The sequence below is a fragment of the Phalacrocorax aristotelis genome, chromosome 4 (genome assembly GCF_949628215.1).
Source record: "Phalacrocorax aristotelis chromosome 4, bGulAri2.1, whole genome shotgun sequence".
NCBI classification, from domain to species: Eukaryota; Metazoa; Chordata; class Aves; order Suliformes; family Phalacrocoracidae; genus Phalacrocorax; species Phalacrocorax aristotelis.
In genome coordinates this window covers 51569532-51588609 of record NC_134279.1, presented here as the reverse complement: position 1 = coordinate 51588609, position 19078 = coordinate 51569532, and the positions used below count along the sequence as shown (strand labels likewise).

Sequence of the window (19078 nt, the reverse complement as noted above, 5' to 3'; positions counted from 1 at the left end):
CGAGGTACCATGGAGCTGGTACGCTGCATATTTGCTACTTTGAGCCAACAGTCTGTCATACTTTTGACAAAATGCTGTCCTTTTGGTGAGCTTTGCTCATTATAATAATGTTATAATACCAAAACACACCTCCATCCCAAAAGTCACCCACCTCTAAGGTGTGACCACCCCTCACTGGGCATGTGCTTTGAATTTTTCTAATCTATGCTTTTAAAAGTAAAGTGAGGAAATTCTACACCAGTCATAATAAAGGTATGTATGACTAGAGTCACTCAAGCTCCACCTGAAAGGTAAAAAAATAGTATAAAATGTGTGAAGAGAAAAAGGGTGTTAGGGAAGATACCATCGCATACCACTCTGACTTCTGGGACCGGTTGATGGGAGCCTCTTCCGCCTCTATGGGACGTCTTTGGGTAACATTGGAAACCTCTATAGAGTCACTTTAAATCCCTAACATATTAGAGTTGCTTTGCTTCATATTGGAGTCACTTCATATTTGTTTAGTATACTTGTAGCCCAGCAGTGTACTCATATCTTTGGTATTTATGTGTGTCTTGTAACCAGCAATCTTATCACCGGTAATCCAAAGAACCTGTGTATCTGTTGCTTTAATAAATTGTACTATTTGTTAATTTGGCCATGATAGTTCTCATTGAACGCGACCATCCTGGGCATCTGTCAAATGCGTTACTAACAACAAATACTCTGATGAGCGGTTACTTCTACAACCCTTAGAAAATAAACCGTTGACGAAGTCTGAGACTAAGACTGGACTTAGCCACACCAAGACTCCTTGCGGAGAAGGAGTTTAGAAAGCAAGGGGGTCCTGTCTGAACCTTATGACTCAACAGTAGGGTGTCTCTCCCTAGCCGCCCCTCAGACTCCTACCATGAATGCAGCAGTTAAAAATTAATTACTTACATTTTGGAGTACTTACTCAAGGCAGATGCTGCATTCCCTATTACTTGAAGAGGTTTTAGGGCATGTAAAAGATGCTTAGATTGAATTGGGAGAAACTTACCTCCTACTAGAAGTTGAGAGGTAGTAGAGGTAGTATTTGGAGGACCATGACTGTTCTCGTCTTGATGTGTGATCAGATCTTCTTCCCTTCATAATCTTTGAGAAGAGTGAGCATGTACATACATTAAATACAGTAGATTCTAGCCAACACAGTTCCTTCCTGAGATACACTTTGCAATAAAAGTCAGTGTCAAACAAACGGGGTTTGTTCAGCCTTGAGAAAAGGAGGCTCAGGGGGGATCTCATCACCATGTACCAGTACTTAAGGGGTAGTTACAAAGAAGATGGAGACTCCCTTTTTACACGGTGTCGCATGGAGATGACAAGGGGGAACGGACACAAGTTGCTCTTGGGGAGATCCCGATTGGACACCAGAGGGAAATTTTTCACAGTGAGGACAGTCACCCATTCGAATAATCTCCCCAGGGAAGTGGTTGACTCAGCCATGTTGGACACCTTCAAGAGTCGTCTGGACAGGGTGCTGGGCCGTCTTGTTTAGACTGTGCTCTTCCTAGAAAGGTTGGACTAGATGGTCCCTGAGGTCCCTTCCAGCCTGGGATTCTGTGATTCAGTGCTTCATCTATTAGTTGCCTTTTGGTGTAAGCAAGGAGTCGTCGCCTCATGACGGGGAAAAAAAATATAAAAATGTATTCTGATAAGGGGTAGAGAGAAGAGCTCACTCCAGAGAAACTTCAAATGCTAAATAGGGGATACTAGGCTGGATGAGGAGCATTACTGTGAGGATGTAATGAAGTGTCCCCCAGATGTTTTTTCTCATTCAAGCACTTACTGTTAGCCATATTTTGGTTCACTAAATAATTCACTCTCCAGGTCGGTTTAGAAGGAACTTGGGAGAGAGACATCTCTAATCTCCAGAACCATGCGGATGACAGTCTACCTGCTGAATCTTTTGCCTGAGGTTCTTTGCAAAACTCTTTCTTTTCTGTTGAAAGCTTGCTTTTTTTCTTGTGGCAGCCAGTTTAGTCTTCTGCAGCTAAATGTTATGTAGAAATAATTACGTTAGATTGAAATTCTTTAATACAGAGTAAATGGGTTTACTTCATAGTTTGTTCTCTGCAATTATGTGGTTTATTGTATACTATATATCTTTCTAAATATTGATGTTCTGAAATCCTATCACCAGTAAACCATCAGAATGAAGTATTGGCTCTGTTGAAATCAATGGCAAAATTGACTTCTTTTGAATCAGCATTTCACCCAAATGATTTTAGGTATAGAGAAGAAACCTCTGTGCTTTTTACAAATATCATGGGACTGGAAATCTGCTTAGATCAAAGTTGCTGTGAGGTTTTGTAACTAGAGTTTCATACTATGTATAAACTAAAGAGAGAGATGTGTGATTAATTTGGTTTTTTCAGTAAAAGATACTTTGAGAAAACACCTGTTGTGTTGAATTGCCTAATTAGTCTATAAGAACTGAAAGGAATCTTGAAAGTCCAGAGATGTGAAAGGGGGCAAAATTCATTACAAAGCCAACAAATGGCTCCTCCAACACTGGGAACAACCCTTTGTACTGAAGTGGTAGGATGTGTGGAGAAACAATCTTCAGATTACATGTTCACGTTGTTAAATTAAAGGGAAACCTGCCTGTGTAGATGAATTTTGAAAACTGACAAAATCACTGAGGCTTCTTGGAATTGACTAGAGTTTTGTTGTAATTAATTTAGAGAAGACAAGAAAGACCACACTAGAATTTGTCTCAGTCAGAAGTAAATTAGTGAATTAATTCAGAGAAGTACAGCAGGTTTGAGGCAGGGTTCTGCCTGTCAGCCCCTGGTTCAGGCTCAGCTAGTGAGTAATTTTCACTCCGGCACACACCTAAATTATGAATTTAGAGTTTTTGCTTAGTTTCAGTAGGCTGCAAGTACTCTGAAAGTGTTCAGAAAATACTGTATGTGTTGTAAAAGTCTTAAATTTGACATGCTGTCTTGAAACTCTGTTGTGACAAAAGTATCAATGAAAAATATTTTTTAAATGCTATGTATTTACACACAATGTTCAAGTTTATGTACAATGGGACTAAAGGAACGCTATAGGTAAGTAAACAATCTTTGCCATCATGAATGTGAAGGCTGTGTTTTGCACCCTTACTTTACAGTAACTTTGTAAGCCCAGATATCCCTTTCTTTGCTAGGGAACCGTGTCTTATGTTCACCATATCTGCAATAGGTGTTCCATTATTAGATGTTTTTAGTTGATATCAATTTTCAGTTAGATGCTATGGGCACCACAATAGAAAACAGAAGTTTTTGGCTTGGAACAAACGTTTGAGAAAAATACACTTTTAATAGAAAAACTATAGTAGTTCAACTGTAATGTAGATATTTTAAAAGTCTAGAAGTTTGGATCTTTCTAGATGCCAGGAAGAGAGGAAAATAATATTTAGTGATCTCAAAGTTGATGAAGTTCCTTGAATGTTCTCAAAGGATTCAGTCATCTGGTACTGTAATGCATTTAAGTATCTGAATGCTAAATTTGTAAATACTTAATCCCCATGAAAATGACACAGTCATTCATAACTAGAACATTTTTAACAATCTACTTGAATGCAGATCTGTCTGACAGTGCTTCCAGATCTTTGGTCAGTTTGTCAGGCTATTCTTGTGCATTAATTTTATTTTGAACAATTCTTTTATGTTAACTTACTTGACAACATGCAGTCCTTAACTTGTTCAGTTTTTCCCTTTCATCTAGAGCCTTCAACTCTTACTCTTTTTTTGCCTTGGTGGTTCTTTTTGTCTTAGCATGTAAAATTTTTCTTCCTTGTGCGTGAAAACTATTGACCTGTTCTTGCAGTTCCTCATACCATGCAGTAACCCATACGCTATACGCATACTTACCATTGCTGAGAAAATTGTCTCTGAAAGCCTCCCAGGCTTTCCTTTTCCACCTATGTTACAGCATTCCACAGGTAAAATAATAGTGCTAACTTTGTTTTGCACCTTCTTAGACAGAATATCACTTTGATTATTTCATATCTGCAACTTTTGTTGGCAACTTTGCAGCAGACTATTCGATGTAATTCTGGTTCAGTATAGTACATAGGAACTCATGTTGACAATTGCTAAGTGTCACCAAATGAAATGCCCCCAGTGAGGTACAAAGAATGTTTTAATTCTTGTATAATGTTTTTCTGGGGGGGAGCTTATGGTCCTGAGGCTTGCTACAATGTCTTTTGACCTCTTCATTTTTTTTCGTCCTTACTGTTTAATTATTTCTGGTTTTATTGTTCTGTAAATTCTTTTCAAAACGACCTTCAACATAAAGCACTAAATACAAAGCATCAAAAGAACGTTCCATAATTTGTAAATTCTTTTCACTTATGGCTGGTCTTGGGAGGCGTGTCAGTTTTCTCCAGATATCTAGGCTGCACAGACTGAAAGCATCTTTTCACTGCTATTCGGCCTGAGGACATCCATAGAAACGTTTTTCAGACCTGGAACATTTCTGTTCTTGCTTTAATTGGGAGGAAAGTTTTGTATGTATTTTATGTTTCACTTATGTTTATATTTCACTATGATATTCTTTAACCTGCTTAACCAGTATCATGTTGTGTGATTCTTCTTTGTATGGTTTCTTACAGAGTTATTTCCATTCTAAACTCTCTCTTTCTCTCTCTCCCCCTGCCCCCCTCCAAGTGGTAATTTGCAATTTAACCCATAAAAGCCCTCAAAATCTTAAATGTCTCACTGTACTCACTTTGCTGTCATCTCCTTCACGGTATACCAGCTTTTCAGAAATTCATGTGAGCAATTTAATATCTGGTTTTTTCTTTTTTATTTAGCCTTGTCTTTTTTGCCTATTCACAGTGCCCTTCTCACACAAGATATTGGTCTTTCTTTTCCCCTTTTCTTCTTAGTATGTTCTTACCTACCTCTTTGAGGCATCATAGTGCTTTCACATTGAACATGAGAGTGCTATTAAATGAAATTAGGTGTTGACGTCAGTATTGTGCCTTTCTCTGGGTAAATTAATACACTATTCTAAAAACTAAACCATGTAAGGTTTTTGTTTTTCAGCAACATTGCCCAAATTAATTGTTCTTATTTGCAAACTGCCCTAATTTCTGCAAAGCTGTGATCTACTAAAGGAAAGTTATTTATTCTGTTCCTTACCAGAAAGAAAGGAAAATAATTTATCATGAGGTATTGTGTCTGTTCTTTCAGATACCTGCTTTGAATGTCAGTCCACTTTGTTGATGAAATTCATTATATGGCCTTTGCCTTTGACCTAAAAGCTTATTTGTCCACAGTGGCCTGTTTATTGGGATTTTTATTTCAAAACACTAAACGTGTCGTGAAAGGACAACTTTATTATTTTATTAATTTAGGCACAATAATTGAGCTTTGAACAACTCTGACTTCTGATATTTCTAGAATATGACCTAGCTTATTCTCTTCCTTTCTGAGCTGAAAACGTACTGCAATTACACAATGCAGTACTTGTGATATTGTTTTAACTTCCTTGCATACTGTAGTACAAGTGGGAAAGTCTCACATGAACAAGCACTTGTTACATCTTAAGAGAATTTTTCATTTGTACTCAGATAATTCCCAGGCTTCTTTGTCCCATGGGCATTTAATGTTCTATTGATTTTTTTCGCTTCTAAGTCTTAATTTTTGTGACTTCTTTAGTAAAGTTAGCATTTTAAATGTTTCTATTTAAGCCTGAATATAATAGTTCTTATGAATGCCTGTAAGACTTGTGTTGGTTTTTGCCATCCTGTAACTTTTTGGTTCTTGACTATTTGAGTGGGTTTTTTCAGAGACAGCTGACAGAAGGGACTTGAAATGCAACTTGCCTTACAGCAGTATTTGATTTGTATTCATTGTAGGCTGGAATACTTGCTAAGGACAGCACCAGCAAATAGGTCTGAGGTTTTGTGTCATAACATAAATTTTTTGGCTACTGGCTTTTATGGTATATTAAGTTAATGCCTGCCATCCTAAACAGAACTGTATAAAATACATCATCACAAACGTGATAGTTGCTCAAGTACAAGATGTTTAATGGCATAGCACATCAATTGAAAAAAAAGTTCTTACTCTTATATTCGAATAATTAGGAAGCAACTGCCAGTGCCTTAAACAATGAATTTAAATTAGTGACTCCCATAGCTGCCTTCATAAATCATGGATTCAAAGCGTTTATTATTGTGAAATAAATTCTTATTTGTCAAGTGTATCTACTTCCAAATTTTATATTCTAAACGTGGAGTGATTCCTTTGTTCTTAATTTGTCCTGCTAAAGGCTTCATTTTGCTCAGTTTCTGTGTCATGTCAGCAGTACTTCTTCCAACGGGCTAACTTGACCTAATATACAGTGCAAAAATTTGCTCTGGGCAACACAGAACAATTTTTTAATAACTCAGCTGTGCAATTCTGAAAAATATAGGCTTCTTCTAGAATATTGATATGAAGATTAAAAACTACTGGGAAGAAGATAATGTCCTATACCTCTTTTCCATTGAAAAAAATCGGGTGTAGATTTGACTTTTCCATCATAATGGAAGTTATTAGATTAGCTTGCAGAGGAACAAGGAGAAGAAAAGAGAGATTAAATAAAAAAAGGTTTTGGAAAGAAGACAAAGGAGGAGTGTAAACAAGTTTCCCTCAAGTAATGCGTGCCAGCCTGAATTCTGTTTTCTTAAAAATTTGATGAGATGTTCTCTTTATCCCAAGAGTATTGTTAATATGCAATGCTGTGCAGCAACAGTACGTAGTGAACTTAAAATGTCAGTATTTAGAGCTTTAGATCATTGAAATGATATCTTATTATAACAACATCAGATGGTAAGTTACACCTAAATCTGAACAGAATAATAAAACTCTTGCTGTATTGAAAATATACTTCCTCCTTTTTACAGAGTTAAATGTGGACACTTTATGTACTTGCATAGTTTGGTACATAAAATGGTTTTTAATAAAGAATATTCATTTTTAGGGTTTTATGCTGGTTCACTGTCACATAATGATAAAAACCCAGAGGATATAAAATCCTAGGACATGCATGTATGTATGTGACTGTATGTGCTGTATGATATGTAGTAAAAAAATCGGTTATAAAACTGTGTTGATAAAATTTCAGAGCATTAGAAACAGTTATATTTTCACACAAGTGTCATATAATCTTTTTGTTACTGTAAAAAATAAATCCTGAAATACAAATAGTTGAAAGCAGATACATTACTACAAATATGACTTGTCCCTTAATGGCAGCTGTGGCTCCATTCCCTTGTGTTTGTGTTTTGTCAATTAGCTGTCAGCCACTGCCTTAAGAATAATCTAGTGTTTACTGAAAAGTGTAATTTGAAAGAGGATCAGAGACCTGCAGTTGTAATCAAGAAATAAACTTTTTAATTCATTAATCTGTTAGTTTATAATGTTCACTCAGATGGCTCTTTCTAAACCTTTAAGGCTTATAAAGGTGCACAGGATGGTACTAAAAATTATTTTGGTAAGAAAGACTACAGTGGTCTTTGACATGTATCTAACAACTCAATCACAGAGACTGATTTTTCATGCTCAGTTCTGCACCCCTGGTCACGCCTGCCTAGTATGTCTCACCTTCCTGGTTAATTAGCAGTGGAAAAGCAGCATTCCAAAGATACAAATATTTCCTTATATTTGATAAGTTTCTCTGCTATTGTAAATGCAAAAAATTACTTAACCTACTATGGAACTTGCAGTTAGCAGTCATCTGCAAAACCTGTAGTTGAAATATATCTCTGAACTCTGTGAGATAGAATTAGGGGCAGCATCCAATTTGCTTGGAGAAGGTAACTACATCAAATGCAGGATTATTCTCACATTCTCCTATTTTTGTTAAGTGGATTGTGGCTTTGGGGTAATTCGGGATTTGCACTTCTCCTTGCTTCTACTACAAAGTAAACTTTTTTGTTTGTGTTTTTCACAACTGTTTGAATTCAGCAAAATCTATTTTGGAGTTAGTGTCATAGTGAAGCTTCTCTTTCTTCTCTTCTGTCAAACTACCTTTTTTCTCTCACAGCTTGGAAACCAATCAAAAGAACACTTTGGAATGTCAAAGGAGAAAATATCGTAGGTCCTGGCTAAGAAATTAAAAACATCTGAGTTCATAAGTACTACCCAAAGGTATAGGTTATTATGGTGAAGGCTATATGCAAAATGACTGTAATTTCTTTGTCAAAAGAAAATGTTACTACAGACGCAGGGAAAAAAATGGGAAACTTAAAGGTATAGATATTTTCTGCATATCTGCAATCATATGATACTTCACTAGCCTTATATTCTAAACCATAATATAAATAACAGCAACAAAATGAGCTCAGCTGGATGGCTATTTCAGCCCTTCCATCTCTATAATCTATAAGTAAAACTTTCTTTGAGTCTACTCTAAGGTAGCTGTCTTTACTGTGTTACACCTTGACCAGTCTTTGTCAGCACACTTCCACACTGTCTTGGACAAAAGGATTCAGGAGATGGGGTGGGGAAGGAGAGTTCCCACCCTACAACTTGTGGAGGGGAAAAGTAAAGTTACTTAATCATGGTCTTATCTGATTGTCTGGACTTGTGTCATCAGTACTGCCTAATCCCTATATCAAAAGTAATTATAGGTATATGCCAGCATCTAGGTGAGTATTTTACCTTTGACTATCATTTTTTTAAAAAAGAAACAAGCTGAATGACCAATGAGATGTATCTTGTATTGTGCTTAGCGTCAGAACGAGGGCAAAAAGTGCAGGGATATTTTAGAGTTCAGAAAATAGTTTGTATTAACAATGTGCTTGTGTTTTTAGGATGATGCTGTTCATGTAAAACATCTCAAAATCTCTTATGTTTCTTAATTAGAAAAAGTATCATAGTTTGGCTTCCATGTGTTAAGCAAGCTGTCCCTACACCAAAACAAGCATTAACAGTTGACCTTTAATTACTGTTTTTCTTTCATTAGAACCACAGGTTTGTTGTCTGGCTGTAATGAAATGTGTAGGAATGTCAGTTTTCTCTGAGATTTTTTTTTCCCTCTTTAAGTTGATTAAAAAGTTGTCATGTTGTTAATCAAAGCATCACAGCTGCAAAAATTCCCTTTTCTTAGGCAGGTAGCTTAAGCTATGTCATCAAACCTTCTCTGAACTACCAGAATGCTGTTTCACAGACCCTGGAAAATGTACCTTCATCTCTGTTAGTTTTCTCACATGGGTACTGTGTGTTGTAATGAGGGAGGACATTTGTTGCATGCCAATCTATTGATCAATTTGGGAATTCAGTGCTCTAAGGGCAGCAATGGTTTATTCCCAATGAGAGGTTAAATTCTGGGTTTTTTTCTGAAACCCACAAAGTAATGATTCTTTGAAGGATTGTTGTATCTTCTGTCATCTTATTATTTAGAAATTAATAAATGTGGGAGGAATAAATCCTTATTCAGCCAGTTGTATCAAAGCCTCTGTATAGCTGAGCAGAGTGTTCGCAGTTGCTGGATTTATGAGATCACCTCTACTGATTCCTTTGATAGCACTTCTAGACACCCTGAATAATGCAGTATAGCTGTAAAAACTGCCTAGGGACAACCAAAGCAGCAGCATAAACTAGGATTTGTATACTATTTTAAATTACACCACATACCCTTTCCAGCCAGCTAGTCTGAAAAGCAGGCAACATTTCTCCACTTTTGCTCTAGGGCTGGGAACCCAGATCGTATTCTGTGCTCGGTGCCAGATGGACTTTGTGGAAGGCAGCCAGCACAGCCTGTTTCAGCCAGCCAGTCCTGTGAAAACTGGCTGCTGTCTCTGGAGTCTGTTTTGGTTTGGGGCAACTGTGAACACAGCAGTGAGCTCATGGAAGATGTAACTCATATTCACTGAATTAATATCAGTGAATCGCAGAGTCTGTATGAGATTGTATCTGTATTCTATAAATTTTAAAAATATTCAACATTAAATATTTTTTTAATAGGGTAAAATTTATCCATAGCTATTGAACTCTCCTGTCAAAAGTGCTGATACGTTTTATGGTCATGTTTAGTAAGTGGGAGTCTGAACCCCTGAACTAACTTACACCACGGATGCTGAGACAAATGTAAATACATGGAGTTTTATTTGTGGGTTCCAAAGTAGGTTTTTCTAGATTACTACTTTTTACAGTGAAGTGCTTGAGTGTAAGCTGAACAAAATCACTAAAAGTGCATAGTCACCACCTCTAGTAATTCTGTCTATTCCGCACCATTTTATGTGTGCTAGTGTGTGCACCTTAGCTTTTTTCTTAGTCTTGGTTTTATTGGCCTGTAACTGAGCTGGACTGGATCTCATGTAGAGACATTGCTTAGGGCGATTGTTTGCTAGGAGTATAATAAATTAATTTTTTACCAGAGTGGCAATCTGTTGGCTTATATTTGGGTTGGAGATGTTCACAGAGCTAATAACTGTCTGAAAGAAAATGTTTATTTCAAGCGGGTTAGTGCTAAAATAAAATGTTTCTGTTTCATTGTTAAATAAAATGAAGATCCCTGAAAACACTACTGGCTCAAGTAGCTGGCTGTATGTTTCTTACTCTAGTCATATACGGTCTTAATTTTGCCAGAAACACAAATTCATTAATTCAGGATTTCTGTTAGTAGTAAGTGAGTTTAGATTTATTTTGTGTTTAATATAACTGGGTATCTACAATAAAAGAATATCTACAATAAAATAAATTGCCCTGTTGAACATTTGCACATTATCCTAACTGTTGGAAATTAATATGTGATTAGAATAGTCAGAGGTTTCTGAGCTGTTTAGTACATGAACTGGAGTCAAGACACTTTGTATTTTAGTTTTTTAGATGTTACCTCCTATATTATCATATATAAAGTATACATAAATTACTTGGTTTCGGTGTTAAGTTCTTTAAAATAAACTCATACCCACATTACAACCCCCCATCTAAAAAAAAGATTTAAAATTATTTTGGCAAGTCATGTCTGTATGGCTAACAGATGTTCTAAGCTGGTAACCATTCTCACACATGTGAACAACATAGGCCCAAAACAACATCATCTCATGTTTTTCACATCAGTGGTCATGATAAGGGCTTTTGAGGGCTCGCTGCTGTGGGGAAAATAGGCTACTGTCATGTACTATCCCCAGCAGATAATAGTATCTTCTATGGTGGAAAGAAAACAGGGAATTACATTACGTTTCTATTTTCAGATTTTCACATACCTGCCTAGGCTAATAACTTCATATGAAGTCCCCTGTTGGGTTCTTAAACAAGTTAAAACTCTGATCTGCCTGTATGAACTGAACAGATACTACTATGTAGTACTCAAATAAGCATATTTGGAGAGCACTGCTTCAAGTGAAGCTGCTTGAAACTATTCTGCTCTTTAGAAAACATAATATTTAAACAAGTGTAAAAAAGTCAAAAGTCTGAAAGCTAGGGGTTTTTGGGCTGCATAAAATTTTATTGTTAGTCTTGCTGGGCAGGGTGCTGCTTTGTAAGTGTTATATAGTTAACACGTAAAAAACTTGTCTGGAGGAATATGCATAGGGTCATGAAAACACACAATAAAATGTTAAATTAATACCTTGGTGTTTGGTCTCAAAGTGTTTGCTTTACTGAATGAACTATTTGTTCTCCATAAGATGTTAACCCTTTCCTGAAATCACACTTGCAATGGTAAGCTGTATAAACAGTATTGTGAGAGAATGTTTTAGAACTTCTGCTTTTTAAACAGTTAAATACTGTTGAAAGTCATGCTACTCCTGGACATTAATTTGAAAACATATAAAACTCTGATGTGATAAAGAATGTTGTGGGTTTCTTTTCTCCCCTCTAAGTTAAAAGAACAAATTCTTGTAGCTAATATATGTTCTTGGCAAAATTGATGGCCTTTAATTGAAATAGGCCATTCTGAAGGCTTAATCATAATTAAGTAATCTACGTCCTTCCATAATGTTCCCCTCTCTGATGAATTTTACCCTGAATGTTAATGTAGTAAAGGAAGACAAATTAATAGCATTTATCCTATTGGTGTGGAATTCGTAACTCTTCCTCTCTTTGAGGGCAGTTAACTAGTGTGTTGCTTCACCCCTTTCCACATATATTAGCTTGAATTTGTCCTGTTATGTCCTCCAGGGGGTAGTCTCCAACTGGAGGTTTCTTCAACATCCAATCCATATTCAGCTTATCGTTAAGAAGGATAATTATTGTCAAAACTGCCTGCTTTTGGTTTTCAATATACTTTATTAGATGTGTGTTATGTCATGTCATGTCATGTAAACTCAGCATAAGTTAAAATAAGTTAAAATGATAATACTTCATGAAGTAGCTTTGTATGGTATGTTATTGCTAAACTCAACTCAGTTTAATCAGATCCCTCCACCCCAGCATCCATCATTCACGTACTCATAAAAAAGAAACATCATGATGTTGATTTTAGGAAAGAGTACTGAAGCACTTGAAATTATGTTTCAGTTTTGATTTTGGGTACTCCGCAAGTTAATTGTATTGCCTTAAGATTTAACATAAAACTCACAGAGGCCTTATTTCCAATTACTTTGTTTCTGTTTTATTTACATTTCATTAACAGAAAAGAAGGAAAGAGCACAGATTACACTTAACTCAAGTGTTTTACTGAACCATTACAACTATTGCTCTTGAAGGGAAATAACAAGCATATGCTGTATTTAGGGAAATTTAAAAATATATTGCATTGTTGTTATTCTTGACTATCCTAGTGAGGGATTATATATATCTGTGTCATCTTCAGTTCAATAACACTAAATATTTAATGAGTTTATGAATAGTAGATAAATATTTAAAACAGCTTTGTAGAAATTTGCATGTGTTGAACAATTGTTTGTCACTGCCAAAGTAAATGGCCTGATTTGGGGACGTGATTATTTCAGTTATCAATTCAATTCCTTCTGTGGAATCAGACCTGAGATAGGAGAATATTAAAGTTGGAAAAGACCCGTTGTTCAAAGTGTCATCATTCATGCTTTGGTTCCCCTATTAGTCCTACCAGCGTGGCATTTGCTGTTGCGTCCATTGTGTGGCTGCGGTAATTGTGTGGCTGTACAGCTCTTTTGCTCAAACCATGGTTGCATTTCTTCTGACAGACTTTAGCTTTGCATCTTACGTGGTACTCCCTCTTGATGCCTCTAAAATGAAGGGGAAATACTGAGTTTATTCATGAATTTATTTAAAGCATTTGCCTAGAGCATTTGCAGCCAGATAGACTTCACAGAATTTCCCAAATATTAAATGGATTCACTGTCAAAAAGTAGAAAAGATAGTAAAACCAGAGATCTTACTTCTCGGTCCCTTAATAGTTTGTATCCTCAAAATTTCATGAGAATACACGCTTTGTATGTAGGTTGTTCAGCAATCTTCTTATAGAGGGAAGGAATAAGTATGAAAATAAAGAAACCTCACGTGTGACCAGATCCTTTATTTTGGTTATATGGATATAATTTCAGGAACTTTACCCAATTAAAAGCTGCTATGGAACCACAAAAAAAGTATGGAGAAAACTGTTGGTGAACTGTTGAAAACCTGATTTGTCACAATTCCTTAAAAGAATATTGTCTTTAAATGTATTCTGTTTTAGGTAAGTATGAGCTACAGATGAATTTCAAAATTTGATGAGTCAATGGTCATTGCAGTGTACAGAACTGGTGTGTGTGGGTACATTTGCGTAAATATGCATCCATACATATATAATCTATGCTTCAAGTGGCCTCACAGTGTCGTCATATGCCTGTAGGGAAAGACACAAGGACAAATGCCACACAGTTCTCACTATTCTCTCTTCAAGAAAAGCTGTTTACCATCATTTATGCGTTAAGTACTGGTCTCTGTCTTCTGAAAACCTCTACTCTGATTATTATCTGTTGTTTAGAACACAGGTCTGAAAGCTCGCTGTGGGAAAATAAACACCCTATAATTCCTTCGTGAAGTGGTTATGATCCATTCCTCCTTAGGAATGGGGTGAGGTACTGTTGTAAACTCAGGTGATTCACATTATATTGTCAAATGCAAATTATTTCGGTTATGCTTCATCACTGGAACAGTCTCTCACTTTCTTCGCTTCTTCACTACCATCACTCTGTCCCACAGCTATGAAGGGAATACACCCTGCTGCCATTTTGAGCGTTTGGGGAGCAATGTCTTGCGGAAGCAGTTTAAGGAGCCTATTGATCACAAATGTTTAGATTTATTACTAGGTAACTTTAAAGAATAATCTACCTAAGGACATTTGTGATAAAACAAAGAAGTTAACAGTCAAAATTATTTTTTTTAAAGACAATACTGGACAGTAAACATCTGCCTTTTAAAAATATTTTAACTAACTGGCTTTCAACTAGTGTACTGTCTCAGTAAGTTCACCTGAAATCTCTTGTCCTCTCAAATAAAGATGAAGCTTAGTTTTTTCATTTAAGGTGGCTACTCACTTTGCTTTTTTCCATTTCTGTCCCATCTCTGGGGAGAGAGCAGTAGTGAAAGATTGTCTCATACTAGTTTTTTAATATACAGGTAATGTTTGCAGAACTAAATCAAAGAACTTCTACTTCCTTGCAAGCAAGGCTATGGCTTTAGCACAACTCACATTTAAAGAAATATATCTACAACAATAATGCCTATGAGGTGTTTAGCCAGAAATTCATATTCATCAGCTAGTTTTCAAATTACAGGCTCTGATTTAGGTCTTCTAGGCAGGTTTTGTTTGTTTCAGGTTTCAGTTTGTTGTTTTGTATGGTTCAAATTTCAGCATTTTCAAATAAACTGCATCTAGGCCATGGTTTTTCCTTTCTACTGAGCTTCAGGTGGTAGCCAGACTTTTATCTGTCACCTAATTAATAGTGGTAATGAGAATGTCTTTTTTTTCATAATTTTGTCCTCTTAAGGACTTAATTTTTTGAGAGACTGGTCTGGTGATGCATTTCCTATCTTGAAAGCTTCTCAAACAGCTCCTGGAAAAGCCTCAAATAAAAAAAATCCTGAGATGAATATATATATTTTACATCATACAATAAAACTTTGGGAATTTAATGAAGGGACAGGCAAAGATTTCTGACTGAGAATGTCTATCCAGTAGCCATATCCATGTTATATCATTGTGATACCAACCCTGCTAGTAGATCAGATCAAATCACCATACCGCCGCTGTAACTTATAAAAACTTGCCTTCTCAGGCAGACAAGACTTAGGTTTTTTTAATTGGAATATGATTTAAAAAGCATTAACAGTCTAACTAGTTTTTATAGCTTTTAGTCTTTTCCTTGTGTTGTTTCAACTTTGCATTGTAAGTAGTCTACATGTACAGCGTTGTAAACTGGGTTTACCTGTTGCAAACTCTAATCATCCTCAGATTGAGAGAATTTTTCAGTCAATAATTCAAGTATGAATAACTAATGAAAAATCATGCTTGAAATTTTCAGAGTTGAGAGCATATTTGCTGGCATTTTTAAAATCATCATTAATGTACAGGTTTGACAGCTAGATAGTTAGGAAAGTATCCTGTTTCATTAACAAAATTATTTGTATTATTTGATATTCTCAAGTGAAACCAGATGTCACACAAACTTTGGTGATATTTTTAAAGGAAGTTGCATTGCTGGGTGATGATGACTAGCACCTAAAATGTGAATCCTCCCCAGTGTGGGACACATTTATGTCATCAGAAGCAGTAGCATAAAATTTACTTTTTTTGGAGGTGAGATTCTTCCTCCATATTAGGATGAAAGCTAAGCAATTTAATATCAGTAAACTATTTTGCGGAAAGGAATGATTTCTCTATATAGTCTCTGCATACGCCTGTGTTTATGTACATGTTTTGGATTCTGTTCCTTCAGTGGTGTTATGGTGAATTAAATGGCTACCATAAAGAGAATAATGATTTACTGTAACAAAGTATAAAGTGTATTGATAAGAATTATGTCTCTCATCTAAATGTTTTACAAATACAGAAGGCATTTATAGTCTTAGGAGTCATGTGACAACCAGTTTTATTAATAGGTGATAATAATGTTGTCTCTTCAACACAGAGGGTATTCCTTTAGTTCCCAATGTGCATTTTTATATAATTTAGTGTGTGTGTAGGGAAATAGTAGGGATTACGTATAAATGCATATAGGTATTTAATAATTAAATAGTGCTACTAGACCCTGTTACACTTTTCTGATGAAAGGCCTGTTTTTTTAATTTCAGTTCACATCGTATTCACAAATACAGTATATATTGTAATCATTGTAAGCTTTAGACTATAACTTGGTGCTATGACTGTAAGAAGAAATAGATTTTAACATTTGTTAGGCACACTTGAATCCAGATCCTGCAAGTTTATATGTGTGCCTATGTATCTATATATTGGTTTAGCTGCATGAGAAATAATGACAGAGGGTCACTATTTGCAGGACCGTGGTCACAACTCAGAGTACACAATCTATTAAGCATTTTAACTTCGTAATTAAATTTTGTTAGTGTGAAATGTTCCTATTTCATTCCTTTGTTTTGTATATATATATGTATGTGTGTGTGTATATATGTGTGTGTGTGTGCATATATATATATATATCCTTAGTGAGATTTATGAGGGGCCCTGCAACAAATTAAGAAACACAAATTGACTCATTGTCGTATCATACTGCAATGAGATATTCTTATAAAATCAGTGGTTTTTGTCTTGTTAAAGAAAAAAGATGTCTTTGAGAGATGGAATCTTTAGATATATGAAGTTCTTGCTTGGTTTAGCTTTGAATTGGTTATTTAAATGAACATAATATAATTGAATTTTGAAAACAGTAGATAACCATCTCCTGAGTAAAAACTTATCATATCTTATGAACTGCATGTTTTGACAGTGCATCAACCAGAATTTAACCAGTGTGGATGAAGGCATTCTTTTGTATGTTGAAGCATCAGAGTATTTCAAATGTGAATCTTGACAAGGATAGTATTCAGGCAGTTATTCAGAGTAAAATGAACTAAAGCAAAGCATATGAGTTAAAGAATAAACAAGCAACAAAACCCTGAATCCATAAGGAGGGCAAAAAGGTTTTTTTAAAATCTTAATAGGAGTGAGCATTTTTCTTTCTATTTAATTGGGGTGAAAATTGTATCTATGCCTAAGAAGAATACATAAAATACTTTTACCACATGGATATATTTAATTTCACATAGAATAGTATGGTAAGCTATACTTGATGTTTGTAACTGATGTAGTAGAGGAAGAGAGAATATTCCTCATTTTGTGCATGTTTGCAGTCCTTCAAATTTTTGTTTCCTTTTTTGCTATCATAGCTAGTTAACAATAAAGACTAACAACTTCTGAATAATATGGTATATGTTCTTAATAATAAATGTACAGAATCAGTCCATTAACAATAACTATTTGGGGGGGAAAAAGTAGACTGTGTTATGTTTACATTTACTATTAACATCTGTGATTCCATATAAACAAGACATTTTATGAATTAAGATTTTTTTATGGACACAATCGTACCTTCCTGGAGAAATCTGGAGTAGAGTTTGTATGAAGAAACTTTACTCAATCTGAGTACGACTAAAGTAGACTAAGATTTAAAGGCAAGGTTCAGTTTTCAGTTTTGTAAAAATCGTGCTGAGGCATGTCCTTGATTTCATCACCTCCGTTCTAAAAAATTGAATCTCCTGAACAAATAAATACATGTTCTTTTTTCCACACTAGCAGCAGTGTGAAAAAGAGTCCAGCATAATGCACTTGCGTATGAAGCATTACATTCACTGTATATATGTCCTTTGCCTAAATATGTTATTTTTAACACTCCTTTTTACTAAACATACATACATGAACTGTGCTGTTAACTTGCAGCTGTTGCTGTCTGTAATTTTCTGCAAAACAGGTTTTATTTTGATTCTCATGTATCCAGTTGTGCCATTTTCAATGGATTTCTTTGTTTTAAAGAGGATTGTTTTTCATTTTTATTTTTCAGAGTTACATACATGGAAGCAGTCAGGCTCAGTTTGTTGCAGAATCACATATTATTCTTCTGCTGAGTATCCTTCAAACTGGTGATGAACAGAAAAAAGCAAGCTGAGGCATAGTGTGCTGCTAAATAAAATTGCTCTGACAGTGTGAATATCATTGAACTTCTGAGCAGGTATTGTATTTTGCCTAGTTACAATATGTTTAAATAAATATTCAATGTTGTTGCTATTTACTGCCAAGAAAAGCTGGCATTGCTTTTCACTAGTATGTAGCTTGTAACCTCTTTTGTTAGTCTTATGCCTGGTTACTAATCTTAATTTTTTTCCTTTCAGTGTTACCTTTTCAGTAGCACAAACTAATTTTCTTCTCCTTTTCACTCTTTATTATAAAATCTAAAAATTTGATGTTAAAAATTATTTCATTTCTTTTAACTGACGAGGAAAGCATACTGAAATTTACTAATAATGTATGAAGATGATTTGTCCTCCAGTAGTCTTTGGTTTTGGGGACTTTTTCCCCACCTAATCTAAATAGTTTATTACTACTTCTTGAAAGAAATAACCCAATCCCATTTGTTCTGACATAGTCTCCTCACAGAAAGACTGAGACCTACTTTTCCTCTTTCATTCATACTGAGTCAGAGCAAGTTAATTTTTTTTTGTGAATATGTCTTAAAAATCTGTAAGAAAGTCTCATACTATCTGGTTTCTTTAAATCCTGCTTCTGATCAGCTTTGTTCATTGAGCGAAAACTCTAGTCACCATTAACCACTATTAAAATACAGTCATTCTATCACAAATACCTTCCTCTAAGGAGAACAAGAGGAAGAAAATAACATTTCCCAGTTTAAAGTAACAGCCAGATCTCAGAGTTTGATGGTCCTAGCTACTCTCTCATTCTCTCCCTGAGGTTATGTTAGCTTAGATCCTGCCCTTCCTCTGGCTTTCCTGTCTACCTTCATCTTTGCCATTTACTATCCAAACAGAAAACCAGAATTACATCTTTGTGCTTCATTACATTCATTTGCCCGGCAACAATTTTGCTACCTGTGAAACCTCTCTCCTAGGAGGAAAGGCTGAGCGAGCTGGGACTGTTTAACCTGGAGAAGAGA

At 35.5% G+C, this 19078-nt stretch overlaps 1 protein-coding gene across 1 annotated transcript in view; it reads left to right on the top strand.

Moving 5' to 3' along the window:
* Positions 1–19078, top strand: part of TUSC3 (tumor suppressor candidate 3) — a 136439-nt gene that overhangs the window by 90359 nt on the left and 27002 nt on the right. The window contains exon 7 of the mRNA XM_075091409.1: positions 17972–18035. Coding sequence (XP_074947510.1) covers positions 17972–18035 — 64 coding nt within the window. The remainder of the gene's footprint in view (positions 1–17971; positions 18036–19078) is intronic.